At 57.5% G+C, this 18,987-nt stretch overlaps 1 protein-coding gene across 1 annotated transcript in view; it reads right to left on the bottom strand.

Annotated features, from left to right (window-relative positions):
• Positions 1–18,987, bottom strand: part of CACNG3 (calcium voltage-gated channel auxiliary subunit gamma 3) — a 28,731-nt gene that overhangs the window by 1,900 nt on the left and 7,844 nt on the right. Inside the window, exons 2-3 of the mRNA XM_068699266.1 lie at positions 2,014–2,097; positions 424–564 (exon numbers count right to left, since the gene is read on the bottom strand). Coding sequence (XP_068555367.1) covers positions 424–564; positions 2,014–2,097 — 225 coding nt within the window. The remainder of the gene's footprint in view (positions 1–423; positions 565–2,013; positions 2,098–18,987) is intronic.

Here is an 18,987-nt window from a genome sequence, read left to right as displayed (position 1 = left end):
CAAAGACATTGTCATAAAATAATCAGTGGAAGCGTTGGGGAACAGTGCGCAGAGAAATGAGCAATCCTGAAGGAACGGCCTCTCAAGGCAGGGTTATTTTTCCTGTAGGACTGCGGCAGCCCCTCCACCCGCTGCCCAGGGCTGGGTGCTCTGTGGTGGCCGAAGGCAGATCCCCCCAAAACCTGACCCATGCTGGGCTCCCCCAGCGACACCCTGTGGGGCTTACAGGACTTTCTGGCAAGGTGGCCCATTGGCCAAGGACCGCTGTGGGTTTTCCTCACTGTCCCTGAGGACTTTTCACCTGGGATGGGACCACTCACAAGGCTGTGCCACCAGCTCCCCTTGTCCCATCTCGAGTCCCCACGTGCACACCTGCAGCACACCCGGAGAGCCCCCGCTCCCGCCCCGTGGGGCAGCTCCTACCTGCCGAGACGAAGAAGATGCCGGCGCTGAGGATGACGTTGTGTTTGCTCTTGTAGAACTCGCTGGCTGCCACGCAGAGGCCGCCGAAGAAGAGCAGCCCCACGCTGAGGATGGGGAAGATGCTGGAGGCTCTCACTGCACCTGCGGGGCGAGGAGCGGGGCACGGTCAGGGGCTGGCACCCCCAGCCCCATGGCAGCCCCGGGCCGGGTTGGATTTGGGGACCCTGCTGGGGAGGGACCCCCGGGCTTGGGGGTACACAGCCCGGCTCACCCCGCGGGGGGCTGGCAGCCACAGGCCGGGTCCTAGCCCCACAAGGATGCCCTCACAGCCCTCACAGATGCAATTCTGGGGGCAGCCCCACAGTGCTCCCCTTGGGTGTCCGCTGCTCCTCTTTCTCCTGAGCTCCTCTCGAGCCCTGCATCAACCACGCAAGACCTGTGATTCAGGCCTCCAGGCACAAAACCTTTAAAACAATTATTTTTTTCTTTCTTTTTTTTTTTTTCTCCTGCACTATTTCAGGGAACTACCTCTTGAGCCTTGTCATGCAGCTAGCACTAGCAATTTCCCTCCTCACTACAAAGCACGGCACCTCTGGGTTTTGGCTGTGGATAAGAGCAGATCCTCAGGATTGCAGAAAACCTCCCAGATCTCAAGGGGCTGCCAACGAACCCACAGGCACTGCACTGCCAGCCACAGGGGTCAGGAACCTGTCACCTGGGTCCCCAAACCACTGCAGCTGCATTTACTTACTTATTAAAATTGTTTTCTGACTTGGGGAGGAACATGATCTAAATGAACAAAAAGTCCAAGACCCAAAGCCCGGCAGGGCTGGTGCTGTAGCCCCAGGCTGGGCTCCATCCCCAAATCAGCAGGATTAGCTCGGGCAGGGCCTGTCTGCACGCTTGGGGATCACTTACCAGAGCTATGCAGGGAAGGGGCTTTCCTACAAGCCCTATCAGAAGTTCAGCTTCCAAACTGAATGCAGCGAACAATTAATGCAGCAAATCCCTATCTGCTGCTAAAGCAAAGGCACCTAAAATACACCGTGCCTTGCTTTGGGCTCATCCCTCTCTTAGGGCCCTTATTAAAAGCGCAGAGATACAGAAGCCCCATTAAAATGCCATTCTGGGGGCTTTAAAATAGACTTTTTGTTTTAACTGTGGGAGGGGGTGGGAGAAGAACTTAAACGCTCAGCTCCTAAAATTGCACACCAATTCCGTTCGGAGCACTCCCCTCCTAGCTGGGTGAGCAGAGCCGATGGCTCCCCATGGAGAGCTACAAAACGGGGAGCTCAGCGCAGCGCCCGGAGCAGCAGCAGCCCCGCAGGAGGGGCAGGGGGTGCCGGGGTCCCTTCCCCCGGGGTGTCAGCAGCTGAGCCAGCCCGGAGACCTCAGTGCTTGCACCCGCTGGACCCCTCAGCCTGTCACCGTGTTTGCCAGCAGGCTGGGCAGTGCCTGTGTCCCTTCGTGTGGGTGCCCGGGTGGGTGCCACCGTGCAGGGAGCTGGGGCTGCCACCCCTCAGCCTGCTGCCAGCTGGGGGCTGCTGGGGGGCTGCTGGGGACGGGGGCAGCGCGCAGAGGGGGACTCACGGAGGAGATACTCGGCCGTGTCCTGCTCGTAATCCGCGTCCTCGGGGAAGTGGTCGATTTTCTTGCACACTCCTCGGAAGGTTCCTGAGGAGACACAAGCCAGGAAGCCTTCAGATCCCTCTGCGCTGGGGGCGGTGCTGCACGGGGGTGCCCAGTGACCCCAACCACAGCCCCCCTGTCCCAGGGGTACCCGTGAGTCTTGGTGTCACCCCCCGCTGCAATCCTCCCAGGGGCAGCCTGCAGCGAAGGGCAGCACCCCCCCACACCAGCAGCATCCACCAGCAGCACCCACCTGCCCCTCTGTGCCCGCTAACACCACTTGGGGCGCAGATTAACTCTGGAGATGTGATTTTTGGAGGCATGGGTAACTTCATTCAAATTACCACAACAGGTTTCTTGCCTGCTTTCCATTCCTTGCTGCTTCTCAGCTCTGCTTTGTGCCCGGGACGCTGGCAACCGCAGCAGATGCTGGAGAAGGCAGAGTCACCGAGGGGACCCGGCCTCACCCAGCTCCAGCCCCCTTCACGCAGCCCCTGCACGGCAGGCACACGCGTGTACACACACACACACCATGGGTAAGCACCAGAGTCACAGGCGAGTGCCAAGGCTGAGCCACCCACCCCACGGCATGGCCCAAAACCCCGCACCCCCACAGCCCCACGCCTGCTGCCCCCCTCCTCCCGCACCCAAAACCCGGAGCGGGGGCCGAGCACAGCCCCGCTGTGGTGGGCACCGGCAGTGCTGCCTGGAAGCCCTGGGGAAGGAGACAGATGCTCTGGCATCTGATGGCCTCCCACTTAGCATTTGGGAAAAAAAGGCTTTCTCTTTTTTTTTTTTTTCCTGATTTTCCCCCCTCCTGGCTCTGAAGCAAAACAAAAGCATTTTGCCTTTGAACGCCTGTTTGCTTTGGCTTTCTCTTCGCTGTGCTTTAGGGCCCAGCTCTCTCCTGTGCCAAAGTGGTGCAGTTGTGCCATGGAAGGAGAAAGCCAAGGACGAGCCCAGCTCAGCCAGGTGACACACTGGGGACTCGGTCACTACAGGAAGGGAATGGGGACAGCACGGGGGGGTCCACAGAGGGGAGATCCTGACAGGTCACACGTGTTGGTGGGGCAGCCTGAGAAGGGACTGGCTGCGTCTCTTCTTTACTGTTTCTGCTCATCCATCCAGCAGCCTGCTCTGTGTGCTACCGATGTGCAGTCAGAGGGAAATCAAAGGCATTAAAACAAAAAAAAAATCTGGCTATGCCCAGTTGCACTTATGGATTTGTTTTGATGGATGCAGCCCGTCCCCGCCTGTGGATGCTGAGATCCTGCTCCCCGTGGCAGCTCTCCAAGGCACCGAGCGCTGCTGGGGACAGCTCAGGGCTCGGTGGAACTGCAGCACCTCCAGGGGCCGGGCAGCTGCGGTGGGTCCTGTCTGCAGGACTCTCTGAGCTGCCTTCTCCGGAGGAAGCAGCACACAAGTGCCAGGGCATGCCCGGTGCTTTCTCTGCAGCACTGACAAATGTTGTCCTTGACGTTATAAATGGGTAACCAGGCACGGAGCATGGCTTCCGCGCGGTGTCAGGGCAGGCTGAGGTGGGAGGGATCCCTCTCGCCATCCCATTCGGGTTATGGCCCTTCCACAAAGCTGCCAACGCTCACGCAGAGCTTGGTGCAGGACAGATGGCAGCGGGGGCCCTGCCAGCAAACATCTCACAGCCACGTGCTGCAGTGGTGCAGGTCCCGGGGACTTGTCCCCTGCTCATACTGCTGTGCCACCGACTTCTGGCTTGCCAAAAGCCATTGCAAGATGTGCTGCTCGTCCCATGCCTCATCCCTCCAGAAGAGCTGTGTCCACCTTCAGTGATGGCTTTTCCAGCCCGCAGCAGCTCGATGGGAGCAGCTCTGTGTGACAGCAGCGCCAGGCCATGCTGGCTGTGTCCCCTCTCTCGTGGGATGTGCTGCTGGGGGACGGGGCGCTGGGCGAGAGAAGCCATCCTGCACGGCATCCCCAGCAGCACACCGTCAGTCCGCTCTCCAGCTCCAGCTCGGGGGAGCTGAGCATCGTGACAGGCATCAATTAAAGCCTGGAGATGAAGCTCTGGAGGTGGCAAGCTGTCATCCAGGCGGAGACGCGGCATCGGAGGGAGAAGCGCCTGCTGCCGTTGCTTTGGGAACTGCGGGCGCTGGGGAGGCTGAGAACGGGCAGCACAAATGGGTGGGGAGGCACCGGGCACGGCAAGGACAGCAGCCTCGGCACAGCCTCCCTCCTCCTCCTCCCCTGCTCCTGGCTTTCCACTCACCTTCTCCTCCCCTCTCCCTGTACCTGCCAGCCAGGCTCTGCCCCAGGCCCCCCAAGCTTCCCCCCAGATCTCTCCCTTTCCTCACCCAGCCAAGGCAGGTCCTTGCTCTGTCTTGGCACCAGCCAAGCCCACCGCCTGCACTGTGCTGTGCCCGTTTGCTGTCCCTGGCCTGCAGGGGTTGCAAAGCCCCCCACAGGATGGTACAGGATCTCCTCCAAGTGCACAGGCTCACAAGACAGGGACATTTCTCTCTGAAATAACCTCCTCAGCAGGCTCATGTGGCCAGCACTCAATATCTGATTAAGAGAAAACTTTCCACGTGGGAAATTTTGGAGACCAAGCCTCGGGTGCAGCCCCCCCGGCTGCAGGATGCCATGGCAGGGGTCGAGCTGCCCAGCCTGGGCTGCTGCTCCCGGCTGGGATGTGCAACCCCTGCCGCAGTGCTGCCTGTCCCACCAAAACACTTCGATTGCCACAGACATAAAAATCTATGTATTTTTTGAGAAGTGACTTTCCCAGCGGAGGAACAGAGCCTCTGCTCAGCTGCAGGACTCAACTCCTGCCTGCAACCTGCGTGTCTGGAGGCTTCTTTAGAGGCAGTGCTCATGGGGCTGGCGATGCTCCTGGCCTGCCAGCCCCTCGCCCTGCAGCAGGTTTGCCAAAATCTGCCCCACCCCGGGGCCAAGGGAGCCCCCCCCGCCCAGCAGGGGCCGGGCAGCTCCCCCCGCACCCCCGGGGCTCACACAAACGAGGGCCGCAGGGAGCCCGGCCCGGCCCCGCCGCATCCCTTTCACGCCCCGACATTTATTTCGGGTTTTTTGCTCCCGATGCTCGTTACCACGGCGACCGCGCGGTCACCTGGCGCGCAGAGAACGCCCCGGCTCCAAAAAAATGCCCGGGCTGCAAGCACACAGCGCACAGACACAGCACACACACACAGCACACAACACACACACACAGCTCCCGGCCGGGCTGCTCGCACCGCGGGGCTCCACGCACCCTGAGCCCACCTGGAGACAACTCGAAATTCGGGGCTTTCTCCTTGTTTTACAGCAGGAGCCCTACCAACAAGAGCACTGCGGGTGCAAAGGAAGAGGGGTTGGGTTTTGTCGGACCTCCAGAGCCCCCTGCCCACTTTTCCTTCGGCAGGGCTGCAGTCGGGGGCACAGCCGGGGCACCCACCCCCAGAAACCTCCAGCCCCTGCCAGGGCACCGGGGCAGGAGCAGCCTGGGACTCACCAGGAGCCCTGAGGCTGGGCTCCTCTCTTGCTGCATGAGGAGAAGGCGAGCTGCTGCTGCTGGGCAGGGGCTGCTCTGGGGGTGCTGGGCTCAGCCCAGCCCGCTGGCCTGGCATTTCCACAGCTGATGCCCGTGCTGGCAAAGTGACCCTGCTCTGCGTGCGTGAGTCACACCGCCTGGGCTTTAATTCATCTGCTGGCTGGGAGAGCTGGAGCAAAGGCAGAACGCTGCTGTGGTTATCCATTCCCCGCTTAGCTGCCTCTGTGCTGGATCTGGGTAATTTTCTCTCCCTGTCAGTGTGAATCCCGATTAGCCAACTTAGCTTATCGCTGCGCTTCCCTGCCCGGAGCCTGGGCTGTTTGGCAGCTGGCTCCTCTCGCTGTGACTTGCACAGCCCTGTTCCAGAGCCTCCACTTGCCCGCCCTGGCACTGGCCAGCTTCTCCCATTGCATTTTTCTGTGCCGAATTACCAGATCCTCATTGCAATCTCGCTAACCCACAGGGCACATCCATCACACAGGACTGTGAGCAAGCCCAGCTCTCCCCATGCAAGTGCATGCCCTGTGCCCCCCAGCTGTGCAAACAGACGTGGACAGTGCCCAGCCAACAGGCAGCGGTGAGGAGCCTGGGGAAAAAAGGTTTGAGGCAGCTAGCTGGAGGAGAGCCAGCCGTGAAGCCAGCAAGTTAATCCCTTGTCGTATTACATTGCCCTCCGTGCTGCTGGCTTGCTTTGCTCTCCCTCAGTCCCTCCTGCAGGAGGGAATCACGGCGGCACAGCTCGCTGCTCCCCTGCACCCACCCCGCGCACAGCCTGGTGCTGGCTGCAGAGCCCCACGGCTGCACCGAGGGCAGGAGGAGCATCCCCAGGGCTGGGCACACGGGAGCCTACCAGCAGCCAAGAGCAGTAAAATACTCTGGCACTGAGTGTCCGAGACGTACGGAGCAGGGTGAGCTCGGGATGAATCATGCCCTCTGCGGATGAGTTCACCGCGGCGCTGGGCCAGGCCGGCCCCCAGGAGCGTGTCCTTCAGCAGCTCGGCTCCGTGCTCCCCGTGCAGGCTGTTTTGAAGCCTCTGCTGTGTAGGAGGGCACAAAGCAGCCCCTTGCCCCTCCGTGGGGCTGGAGGAACCCAGGCACACCTGGAAGTGATGGATGAGCAGTGCAAGGAGGGGAGCAGCTGGGGTGGGGGGCACCTGAGCAAGTCCTGCTCTCCTGCTCCTGCTCCTCTGGGCCCTGGAGGATGCATCAAAGCGTTGGGCACCCTGTGGGGGCTCGGGGCAGCACGAGCATCCCCAGCCTCGCTGCTGGCCGGGTGCCACCTGCCCTGAGTTGTCTGCTCCTCCCCTCTCCCTGCTCAGCCCCACGGAAATCCATTGCAAGTCCACAAGAAGCATTTGTCCATGTTCTGTACCACCAGGGAGCTTTGGTTCACGGTCCTGATTTAATGGCACTGCTTTAATCCAGGGGCACCCCTGGGTGGGCAGCTGCAGGGGTGCCCCCAGTGTCCCCAGCAGGGCAGGGCAGGGCAGGGCAGCCCTCCCCAGTTGAGGAATCTTGCAGGGCACTTCACATGAAAACACGGTACGTGAGAACTGGATCACCAACGTGCAGAGAGGATCTGCCCGATTACTCCAGCCTCACCACGGCCCTGCCTTTCAGGTAACGTTTGATTTGGAGGAGATGAACTCACGTAACACATTTTGCATTCTCTCAGTTTGAAAAGGCATCCATCCCCTGTTCATCCCGTGCTCTGCAGGATTCCTCCATCCCTCCCACCCCATCGGGTCGGAGCACCCTGAGCAGCCCCTGCACACCACCACCACCAGCCTGGTGCCCGGAGCGGGCTGCTCTTATGGGGTAATGTTTCCTTTCAGCAGGCTTTTGTTGCTGCTGCTTTAGTTCATTTGTATTGCGAAGTACGTACTCTCTGCACTGCATTTATCAGAGAATGCAAAGGCAATTAATTGATTTTATCTCAGGTCTTTTTCCCCTCAAAGCACTTTCCCCCAGGGAGGGTTATTGGAAGGGGGGGGGGCAGGGGGAAGGAGGAGTTTGCGACAGAACTATGATTTTCATGATGCTGATGGTGGAAACACGGCCAAGAATATTGATCGCAACCTGGAAAGCCAAAAGACTAAAAGGCTCTACTTTGGGTTCTAAACATCTCATTACTTCTCATCCAGTGAAACACTTTTCAGGCACTGTTCTGGCTGTTGCTGCTCCCTCGGTGTGGGAACTAAGACCTGGGGAGATGAGCAGTATTCCTGCCACCCCCATCCGGGAGTTCAGCCCTCCTGCAAGGTCAAATTTCAGACCTGGGCTCTTGGCACGTCCTGGTAAGCTCAGGCAAGTTATCTCATGAGCCACGGCCTACAGGAACGGCTATCCCAAAGACAACTTATCGGGCCTAACCTGCATGGAGCAAGTGGTGTGGCCACCGTGCCAGAAGTTCTCTGAAATTTAACATCCACTGGAGAAGCAGAGGTCAAAGCTTGGCTACGAAGTGCTGGGTTATGAGCTCAGGCACTCGGCTCCCTCGAGTAACAAGAGCAAGGTACCTAAATATCTCTAAGGAATTAAAACTTCAAGGCTCATCTTTTTTTACCTTCCGCCCACCTCCCAGATGCCTGGGGAGTTGGAAGGAAATTCATCTTTATCCTTCCCCAGCTTCCCGCTCTGCAAGGGATCCCGAGGCTGTTTGCACAGGGTCCCTGCTGCGGAGCTGCAAAACCTCGGGCGCTCAGGGCTGGGGGGGGCCCGGCCACCACCGCAGGGACAAGTGGCTGTGCCATGGGGGTGGTGGCACCGAGCAGCTACCACAGGGCACTGCTCCTGTCCTGGCAAGAGGTTCTCAGCCCCAAAAGCACCATGCTGCTGCCAGACTGGGCTGAGCCTGCACCATCTGCCCAAAAGCAGCTCCCTGCAAACCCCCCCAGTGCTCCCAATTTAAGCGGTGGGCACAGACTGAGTTTAGGGCCGCTGCTCTCTCATATTGAGTAATGCCCCAGCACGGCAGAGCTCTCCCAGCCCTCGCTGCCAGTGTCAGTCACCCCAAGCCTGGGGGCACCCCTGGGCTGCTCCCCTCTCCCCGAGAGCTGGATGTGAGCAACGGTGCCTGCAGGCAGGCTGCCGCCCCCAGCTCCTCTGAAACAAAGCCCAGCACAGCGCTCACCTCCTCACCACAGACGGGATTCAAACGCAACACGAGCGGCTTGGGGAAGCGAAGGGAAGGTGGTGGGGCTGTTACGGGCTCCTCAAACCAGTGGTGAGGGCAACTCAGCTGGAAGAGCAGCTTGATCCAAGGATGCTGCCGAATGCATCTGAATGCCTTGGGCAGGTGTTTGCTCAGCTGGAGCTTGCTTTGCTCCCAGAGCCACGGCAGACTTGGGGACTCAGGTGAGCAACCTGTCCCCACCACGAGGTCAGCTTTGTGGCCCCCCAGATCACGGGCTGTCACCTCTTTACAACGCATCTGCTTGCACAAACTTCATTGGTGAGAAGTTAAATTAAGACGAAGCATGTGCGATGGCTGGAAAGCTCCCTCTGCTCCTTGTGGGTTGGGATGGGTTCCCCAAATGCTGCCCCAGCAGCAGGACACCCCCCAGGACACCAACTGGCCCCAGGACCAGCTCCCCCCAGCACATCCCCGCTTCCCACAGTGGCCCCGTGCCAGATCCCCAGCGGGGCGGTGGCGCAGAACCTGGCTCCGTCTCTTTCACACCCTCTCCCCCTCTCTGTGGTGGTGGTTGGTGTCTCAGCAGAGTCACCTACACAGATATGCATTTTCTGAAGGATTTTTTTTTTCCTGGTAAAAAAGCAGTGGAAAAACCCCAAGTCAAATTAAACAAGTGCAACAGCAAGGAGGCGGCAGAGGCGGGCTCTGCGGTTACAGCACCGGCCGGGCGCTGATGCTGCTTCAGACAGGAGCTGGAACATGTGCAGCAGAAGTGCAGCAGAACCTGGCCTCGGGTGGCGAGGACCCACGGCTCGGGGGGCAGGGAGCAGTGCCCAGGCTCACGCCCCCCCAGCCAAGGCTGACCGTGGGATGCCCCAGCCTGGTGCCCGCTGCCATGGGACGCTCAGTGAGGCACACGTGGGCACTCCGGGGCTGGGGGTACACAGAGAGCTGCTCTGCCACACGCTGCAGCCCCCCACCAGCTGGAGATGCAGCCCTCCAGGCACAGATCCATCAAGGGGTGAGCCCAGAGCTCTGTGTTGGAGCTGGGGGGGCCCAGGCATCCCCGTGGGGGCAGCTGTGGGCACGGCCAGGCTCTCACACCGATGGGTGGACTGGGAACTTCTGCCAGTTTTAGCCAGGGATGCTCCAGCGCTCAGCATGTCACAGACTTTACTCCCTCAGCATTGCTAAAAGGGAAAAAAAAAAATCTACATTTTGACAGTGACTCATCATCTCCCATTCTGGAATCTGTGGGGTTGCTACAACCTACACAAGGCACTTCAGAAAAGCAAAACAATTCTGAATAATAGAGGAAAAAAAGTTTGAAAAGGATGGGTAATTTCTAGCACTCTTCGAGGGTTCAGCTTTGGTTTTCTCATTATAAAAGCAATCAGGTAACGCACCGGAGCTGCCTTTCAGGTCACCCCCACGCTCCCCTGGGTTTCCTTCCCATCACTCGAGCTTTCCAAGGACCGCAGATGCCCAGCGATGGAAGCAGCTGCTGGGGGTCGGGGGTTTTCCCCCCCAGAGGTCAGCACAGCAGGGCGGGGGCGAGATGGGGACGAGGACAAAGCCCCCGTGGCAGCTGGGGAGCCCCCAGGGCACCAGCACCGAGAGCAGGCTGGGGGAGCTCCCAGCACTCCTGAGGAAGCCGTTTCTTGTTTCGTCTTTAACAGCAAATAAACATTGATTTTTATTCTGAAACGTAATTGACATTGCCATGATAGCAGAGTGAGGGCTGGTGCCACCAGAATCAGTGTAAATAAGCCACGTGCTAGGAAGTAATGAGCTTTGCTGATTGAGTTTATCCTTTTAAATTAATACAACTCCAGGATTTTTTAATCTTTCATTTGCCAGCTCGGAGATACTGATGGCAAGAGACAGGCAGGAGTCAGAGCTAGGTCTGCCCGAGGCACAGGCAGGGAGCACCAGGGCAGGATCCAGCCCTCGGTTGTTCCGCAGACACCGGGTTCGGGTGGGTTAACTGAAAAGCTTCAGGGAAGGGCTTGCCCCCCCAGCCTGGTCTGTGGCTGTGGGTGGCTGGGGTGGCCAGCTCAGCCCCGGGAGAGGTGCCCAGCGTGGCTCTGCCGCCTGCCACACGCTCCTCTGGCCTCTGCCAAGGGTTTGAGGCCCAGCTTCCACCTCCAAAAGCCGTGCAGCCCCATCAGCCCCGCAGATGGGACCAGGCACCATTACTGCAATGCTTCATCGACCTTCTGCCCGGTGTGAAGGTTGGACTCAGCACCCACCGGACCCAGCACCCATCCCCACCGCTCCCAGACAGCCCTGCAGCTCCTCTTAATGCTGGGCTCCGCTTCCCCACGATCATCTGTGCTGCCTTAATGGCCTCTCATTTAATTACTGAAACTCACGCCCTCTCCTGCTCTTATTTGGACACAAATCCCATGCCCCAGCTCATGCTGTTTTCTCTCCCTTGGTCTTCCACTGTGATGCTTTTTGGTCCTCATTGCTGCACGTCCCTAACCCAGCCCCACCGTGTTCGCAGCCATTTCTCCCCATCACGACCATTACAGAGCCACGTGCAGGACTCAGGACTGTGCCCAAACTGCCCCTGTCAGACTGCTGCCCAGTTGCTCAGAAAGCAGCCCTTTAGGGGCGACCCTCCTGCGTGGAGCACAGCAGCTCCCATCCACCGCCCGCCCTCCAGCCAGGACCAGCCCCAGCCCGAGGGCACGAAGCCAGCAGCAAAACAAGATAGAGGAACCAGGGCACAAACAAGTCCTCCTCCAGCATGAAACTGAGCGGTGAGAGCAAAATTTGTCAGGAAAGCAAAGGGCAGACCTTTAATTGCCTGCACATCACGGCTGCAAGCTGGGATAACAAACCAAAGGGACGGGACTGGCTCGTTTATTGGAGCACATTTGACCCGCGTAGCGTTTGTGAACCCTATGGAGAGATCTGTATAGCCAGAATGCTAAAAATCAATGAAAAAATGCACTCAGAAAGGATAAGGTGGAAAAAACAAGGATCAAAAATTAAAAAAAAAAAAAGATCCTGTCTGAATTAATGGCCACTTGTTTAACCAGAATTAATATATAGAGAAGGAACAAGCTGTGGTGCTCTGGTGTCTGCTTCAGCCCCCTGAGCTGTACCAGAGGACAGATTATACCAGAGGCTGCTTAAGTACCTATTTATAATAAGTAGGAGAGAAAGCTGCATTATGATGGGAAGCTGGAGGTTTCACTTCGCCAGTATTAAAATGTCCTCTGAATTTCTAAAAACCTATAAATGACAATTTCATAGCTCTGAAGCATGGCATCTCACACAGGGAGCGCTATTTTAGACTGTGTTGACAGCTGAAGGGGAATGGATCAAAAAATTAAAAACTAGTTGCTGCTCAGGTCCAAGGAATCGTGGCTTGATTGTACTTCTTATGGGCAAACAGAGTGAAGTTCAAGGCACTAACATATATTCTCAGTGCTTTAAAGGCCAATTCACAGAGCAGAAAACAATTATAAGCCAAATCAGTTCGGAGGAGAGATTTAAACATAAAAGCACAGCTGTGAATAGGGAATGATTTAAGAGCGTTTTACCCCCAAATTCACAACGGAGATGTGGGTTTGCACCAGTTTAAAAGCTGCCTGGTTAATATGTAAACAGTCGTAAAAATAAAAACATGCCCAACAAAAAGAAGAAAGGAGATATTCATAACTCTGAATTTAAATCAGCAACTCAAAATTGTAGAGCGCTGATAAAGGACGCAAACAAACAGTAGAAAAACCATCAAAACATCTTTCCCTGATGCATTAGGATGAACAACAACAACAGAAAGGAGCAATGCTATCTCCTGTTCCTAGACAAAAACGGCAGAAGCGTTAGTCACGGGACGGAGGAACGTTAAATAACTGTTATAACAAGTGCGACATTTCATATGCAGCAGAGTCACATCCCAGCGCTCAGAGATGCCAGAAGAGCCGAGCAAGCAATTAGCACCGAGGCTTCTGTAGCTCTGGGGGGGGGGAAAATCAGCTCTGCCAGGGGTCCTGCCCCAGCCTCACAAGGGGGTCCCCAGCCCAGGACCTGGAGGTCGCTGCAGTCAGACCTCCACTGGATGGGATGTTCCCATCATCACACATGGAGAGCAATGACAGGACACCCAAAACGAGGACCACAAACATGGGGACAGGGCTGAGGCCACTGGCAACCACTTGCCTTGGTGCCACTGGAGGAGGACACTGGGGACATGCAGGCGAGGAGGGACCCGGAGAGCTGGGGCAGCCCGGTGAGGTGGGAGAGCTGAGCTGGTGCTTTCACCCATCACAGCGTGGAGTAACAGCACCAAAAGGTTCTTCCCTATTTCAAGGTGAAGGGACTGCTTGGATGCGTGGCTAACAGCACCGTGTGCTCGAGGCGGGCATTAAACGGCAAGGTTTCCAAGAGGCAAAAGACTGGGACAAAGCTGGGATGAAGCACCGTGAAGGGCCCAGCTCCCACAGCACAACCCAACCATCCCAAGAGAGGTCTGCCCAGCAGAAAAACCACAACAAGATTTAAGAGGGGAAGGTGAAGCCTGGCCAACTGGGCTCAGAAATGGGCAATTTGCAGGGTGAGAGCAAGCACTCAGCTCAGCAGGGATCATGGCCCCAGGCTCTGGCACATCCCAGCACAGGCAGGACCGCGGCTCCCCGCCTGCCCTCCTGCACGCTCTGGTCCCAGCCCCGTGCCACTGATGCCCAACTGCATTTTGAGGGCTGTGAGCAGTAAATCAGTTCTCAAAGGAGTCACACAGTACAGACTATCAAGGCTAAAAATATGTAAATCGCCATGGAAAGCGCTGTCAGAGCTTCAGCGAGACTAGGAAGATGCCAAAAGGCAATTTAGAATTTTTGAGCTCACTGCACGAGGCATTAAAAAGGTCACTATTTCTGAAATAGGGATCTTTACAAATAAACACATTTGCTCAGGACTCGGTGAGTCATGCTGGAGCGGAGCACAGAGCATTTCCAACCTAATGCTTTTGACAGGCCACGAGCAGGGCGATCTTTTCATGTTTACAGTTCATCAATAGTTTTTACAGCCACACAGTCAATCTTTAAAGCACATTTAGCCTGGGAGGAGGCTTGGCAGGTTGTTTTCCTTGCAAAAATGATATTAAATTTCTTTTTTCTTTCTCTTACAGTGCTGATTTGAAGCTAAGTACTTGAACTTCAAATATGGGATTGCCACTCCGACACCTGCTTTTTTTATATACTTCTTGTCACTTCTCCCTAACAATATAAATATTTGAAGTTTTCAGCTGATGCACTAAAAGGGACTGCATCCATCAAAACCTATTTGTTTCAGGGAGCTCAGGGGGCATCGCGCTGCTGGCACAGGAGCAGGAATGCTCATGAAGGGCAGCGGAGGCTCTGCTGGTCCCTTTGGCCAGGAGCAGGGAAAGGAAAGATGCCTACAAAGAGGCACAGCCAGGTTCCCCAAAATTCAGAGCACTTTCCATTAAGCAGCACTTGTCCCATCCAACTGTGCCCTGGAAGACTTCACCATGGGGAATGCTCCTGAGCTGTGTGAGCTGCGGCGTGGTTGGTGCCTGGGGAGTGGGGACAGGGAGGGCTGCAGGAGCAGGGGGGCTCTGCCCATTACACAAGGGGCACCAGGGCACCACAAGCACCTTTTCTGAGCCACGCTGGGCGATCACCTCCCCCTCTCCTGCCTGCATGTGGGATTTTGCTGCCTCAGCCTCCTGCTTTGCCCACCCACCTGCAGGGCAGCGCTGCAGCCTGAGCCCCCCGAGCTCCTGCACTCACCTTGACTGCAAAAGGGCCTCAGCTTCCCCCAGCGCCTCAAAGCACGGTGCGCTTTGCTAGAGAAACTGCAGGGCTTTGAAACAATTCCAGCTCCCACACGGCTCTTCCCTTTTCAGAGGCAGCAGCCCGATATAGATTTGAGGAGGGGGGGGAAGGAGAATAAAAAAAAAAAAAAGTAAAAGACCCTGAGAAGCACAGGCAAGCAGACAGCTCCGCAGCTGGTGCCAGAGCTTTCCATTTCCTTCCCACTTTGCCTTAATTCACGCACCAGAGCCCACCCTACTGCTGTTGAAGCTAGGAGATGTTTTGCCATCAGCTCCGAGCACAGCAGGGCCGAGCCCCCCACCGATGCAGGTGCCTTCCCCTGCCCTCGGTTCAGGCTCGCACAGGGGGCACAGCTTTGCCCCCAGCCTCACTCAGCTCACAGCACACATCCCCCCAGGAGAGCAGTGCCCTGCGGCAGCACTTTTAATGGGTCTGTCCCAGCTGCAGCTCAGCAGCCCACTTTATGCTCATGGCACACAGCTGCCCTTGCTCCTGCTGATGCACCTGTGGTGGCTGGGGCTGGAGGAGGCACCAGGCTGCACCCCAGGGCAGGGCTGGGGCTGTCTGTGCAGCTTGGGACCAGCCCCAGTGCCTGTGCTGGGTGTCAGGGCCCCCACCACGGCCCTGGAAATAAGTTCTGCATGAGAGGAGCTGAAATAACATGCAGCCAGGTGCTGCTGGAGCAAGCTAGGATGAAACCCAGAACCCGGCACAAAGCTCCCAGATGCCAATGGGACATTCTGCTTTTCCTAATTTGTTGCTCGTTCTGGGGGTGAGATCTGTCCAAACTGACAATGCCGATGGTTTCTAAGTGAGTGTCAGCTCTCACCTACCATGAAACCCCCTTGCCTAAGAGACAGGACTGCTCCCTAGCCCCTTGTGGCACAGCAGGCAGTACCCAATGTGAGCACCGAGCTGCCGCAGCTTTACCAGCACCGAGCTGGCACCAAACCGCAGGGTGAGGGACACCAGCTCGACCGTACCAAGAGCCGATGAGGTGAGGGCTGTGGGCACCGCACAGCTCAGCAGGCAGAGTGCCACCCGCCGCACACCCCAGCACGCTGATTGCTCCCCGGGGAGCAGAGCTCCCGCTCGGTGCCGACAGAGCGGCTGCGAGAACGCGGCTCCCGGCGGAGGCGCTGACACGTCTGTCTGTCACTTCAGCCGTCAGGGAGCTGGGACAAACACAGAAGCCACACGGCACACGTCTACAAGGGGGCTGGGGCTCATCGCGGCAGCCCCTGCGGGTCCTTCCCACAGCATCCTCCTGGCCGAGCTGCGGGGCACGCGCTTTGCGCAGCAGCACTGGGGATTGGGGCAGGCTGGGAGATGTGCAGAGTGGATAGTGTTGAAAATGAACATGATGAGCGTGCAAACCACCCCCTCAGGGTCTCATCGCCATCCCCACGCCCTCATTGGAGCGTGCTTCAATTGTTTGGTGACAGAGGCAGAAGGTACGGGTCCTGTCTCCCCGCCAAGTGAAGGGATCTCACACCTCAGACTGCCATTTTCCTACCCTGTTAAAGGCAGGATCACTCTTGTCCTTCAGCTTTTTCTGTTGGAGGGAAGGCCAAAGAGTGATGCAGATAAAACACTTTCCTCCTTGGCTGGAGCCTGCTGAGGAATGAGAAGAAACTCCCCAGGAGTGGATGGAAGGAGGCTGCACGAGGCAGCCAGCCCATCCTCAGCGCACTGACTCACAGCAGCACCTCAGGGTGGCGGGGCCGGGAGGGGAGTCCTGCTCCTGGGAGGCCCCGGGGTGCTGCCCCCATCCACATCTCCCCAGCTCCACACGGCTGCCGTGCTGCGATAAGGCCGGGCGAGCAGCGCGCTGCTGCCGGCAAATGGAGGGTTTGGCAAGGATGCTGCACAGCCTGGTGGCAGTCACTGCCTCGACTGGCTGCGAAGGCAACGCTGGAGCTGTTGCAGGCTGCGGACAGCACGCAAAGACAACGGGGAAAGGGCAGCTGTGTGAGGAGGGGGCAGCCACCCTGCCTGGTGGGGCGGGAGGCAGCCCAGCGGCAGGTTGGTGCAGCCCCTTGTGATCACCCGTGTGATGGTGTGGTGTGATGTGCTGCTGCTGCTGCTGCGGGGCACTGACAGCTGCCAAAACATGGGCAAACAGCGGCCAGCCTGGCACAGGGGGTCTGCTCCGGGCTCCCTCCTGACCAAGGAGCAGCCCTGTGGGGAGGGAAGGAGGGGGCAGCCTGGGGCCTGCAGGATGGGTGTGGGGGACAGGAGCAGCATGACCAAGGTCCCAGCAGCGTAAGGCCACGCTGATTTTAAAAGTTAAAATGAGAAACGCTTTAAAAGGGTAGTCACTTGGTGGTAACCTCTTTGGGGGTTGCTTTCCCCTCCCTTTACGGTTCCAGGCACGAATTGAGAGTAAAGGTACAATTATGGGACAATTACCAAATCACCAAATAAACTGGAAGAGTGAGCATTTGCAAGGCACGAGCCCAAATGTCACCCTCAAATGCTGCCTTTTGTTAGTGCTTTCCCTGGGCTGAGTCACGCCTTGTGCTGCTCATTCACCTTCCCTGAGCTCAGGGATCTGCCCCGGGGCCGTGGCTCCTGCTCCCAGCCCAGCCCTGCCCTTGGAACACAAACCTTGTGGCACAAAGCAACGCCCCGAGCCCCTGTGAGGCAGCAGGGCCACTGGTGCGGTGCTGCTCCTGCTCCTGCTCCTCACGGCTGCTTTCCTTGCCTGCTCTCCTCTCCGCCTTCCCCTGCCTGCCTTGCGACCCTGCTCTCTGTGTGATAAAGCAGCGCGGCTCCCAGTAACCCGCCGTGGTGACAGCTGAGCATCCTCTGCAGCCCGACAGCGCCAGGTTTGTCTACAGATTGTGGTGTCAGGAGATAAGAAACAGGCAATATCTGAGAACATCATCATGCGATATTACCTGTTCAGCAGCCATAATAATTTCTCCTTCCTCTCTCCATGATGACTATGAAAAAAAAGGATATTTTCAAGCCTGACAAATGCAGTCATCCAGTGTGCAAGCGAATCTTGCAAGTGTTAGGAAGACAAACACATCTCAGCTGTCACACCACACATTTCAAATGCCAGCAAAGCCCTGTTGTGATGGGACTGCTCCACCCGGGCTCCGTTTGGCAAGCTGACCATGGCACGCTGCAGCCCCAGCTCAGGGGGGCAGCCCCAAAGCATGGCCAGAGCAGCAGGGGTGGAGGAGGGACGGCAGCACTTCCAGAATTAGTATTCCTGGCAGCCACAGCCACGCGTGCACCTTGACTGCAGCGTGCACCAGCCTCTGCGAGTCTGGCGGCCAGTGGCTCGTAGAGAAATGCAGAATTACGAGTTACCATACGAGCACTCTGTCACCGTGCTGCTGTGGTGATGAACGAGCAGGCATTCACTCACGGGAGTGCTCCTCGGGCAGCTGCTGCCTTGCATCCCCTCCTACCTCGGATAGACGAGGGCCCACAGCTGCAGAGGGCAGACAGTGTGCAATAATTTTGGCTGGGAAATCCCGTGCCCAAGCACTGGTGCGCTGCTGGTCACACGATGTGCCTCTGATTCACAAAACGTCCAAGAGAAGTTGATGTTCTGCAGCCTGTCTCTGATGTAACCAGACCAAAGGACATCGGACAGCTCAAAGCACGGAGCATGCCTGGCCTGAGCTTCCTATCTTGAAAAATTCTGTTAAGTAACTGCTGAAAGCAGATGGTTAAAAGGTAACACAAATGCCAGATAAGAAAATGCATGAAGCGCCCCTGAGTCACCAGGGCTGAGCCTGGCAGCCCGCGACACGAGCAGTGTTTGCACTCAGGGTTGTGTAACAGATCCCCGGCACGGCGAGGCAGCGTGCTCGTGCTCGCTCCTCAGCACTGCTCCGAAACCTCTCCTCTCTGCAGAGCCGCGCAGAGCCCCGCCGATGCACATGAGCCAAGAGAAGACACCAGTTGTCACCCAGGCGCTGTCATTCTTCACCACAGCAGGTGTCTTCTTAATCAAAGAAATATCTCGAGACGCCCGCTGCTGCGTTCCCCCAGAGCGAGCCGTGGCTCGTTACAGACCGTGCTGGAGGACTGCATGAAATGAATGGCAACACGGCTGTGCTCCCCAGGGTGCTTATCCTTCAGAATAGAAGCAACAAAACCTCGTGGTGCTAAGCTCAAGTGCAAGCCAGAGTGGAGCCCCCAGCGAGCCCCTAGAAGGGGACGTGGGAGCCTCCATCTCAACACCAAGCCTCAAGCCAAAGTGCAGCCAAGCACCAGCTGCAATCCTCTTCCAAGGGTCACATAAACACTTAAAGTGACTTTTAGATGCTGCAGCACAGTTTCTGCCCTTACCAAGGTCGGAGCAGGGCAGCAGGCAGGCAGACCCCCCAGTTCCTCCCAGCACCCATGGGTGCAGGGAACCCCTCGCCGAGCATGCACCCGCTGCTCGCACCCCGTGGCATGTCCCTGCTGGCTGCCTGCGGCGCGTCCCAGTGACTCCA

The sequence above is a fragment of the Anas acuta genome, chromosome 15 (assembly GCF_963932015.1).
Source record: "Anas acuta chromosome 15, bAnaAcu1.1, whole genome shotgun sequence".
Classification (NCBI taxonomy): domain Eukaryota; kingdom Metazoa; phylum Chordata; class Aves; order Anseriformes; family Anatidae; genus Anas; species Anas acuta.
The sequence above is the reverse complement of the archived record's forward strand: the minus strand, read 5'-3'. Positions and strand labels throughout refer to the sequence as shown.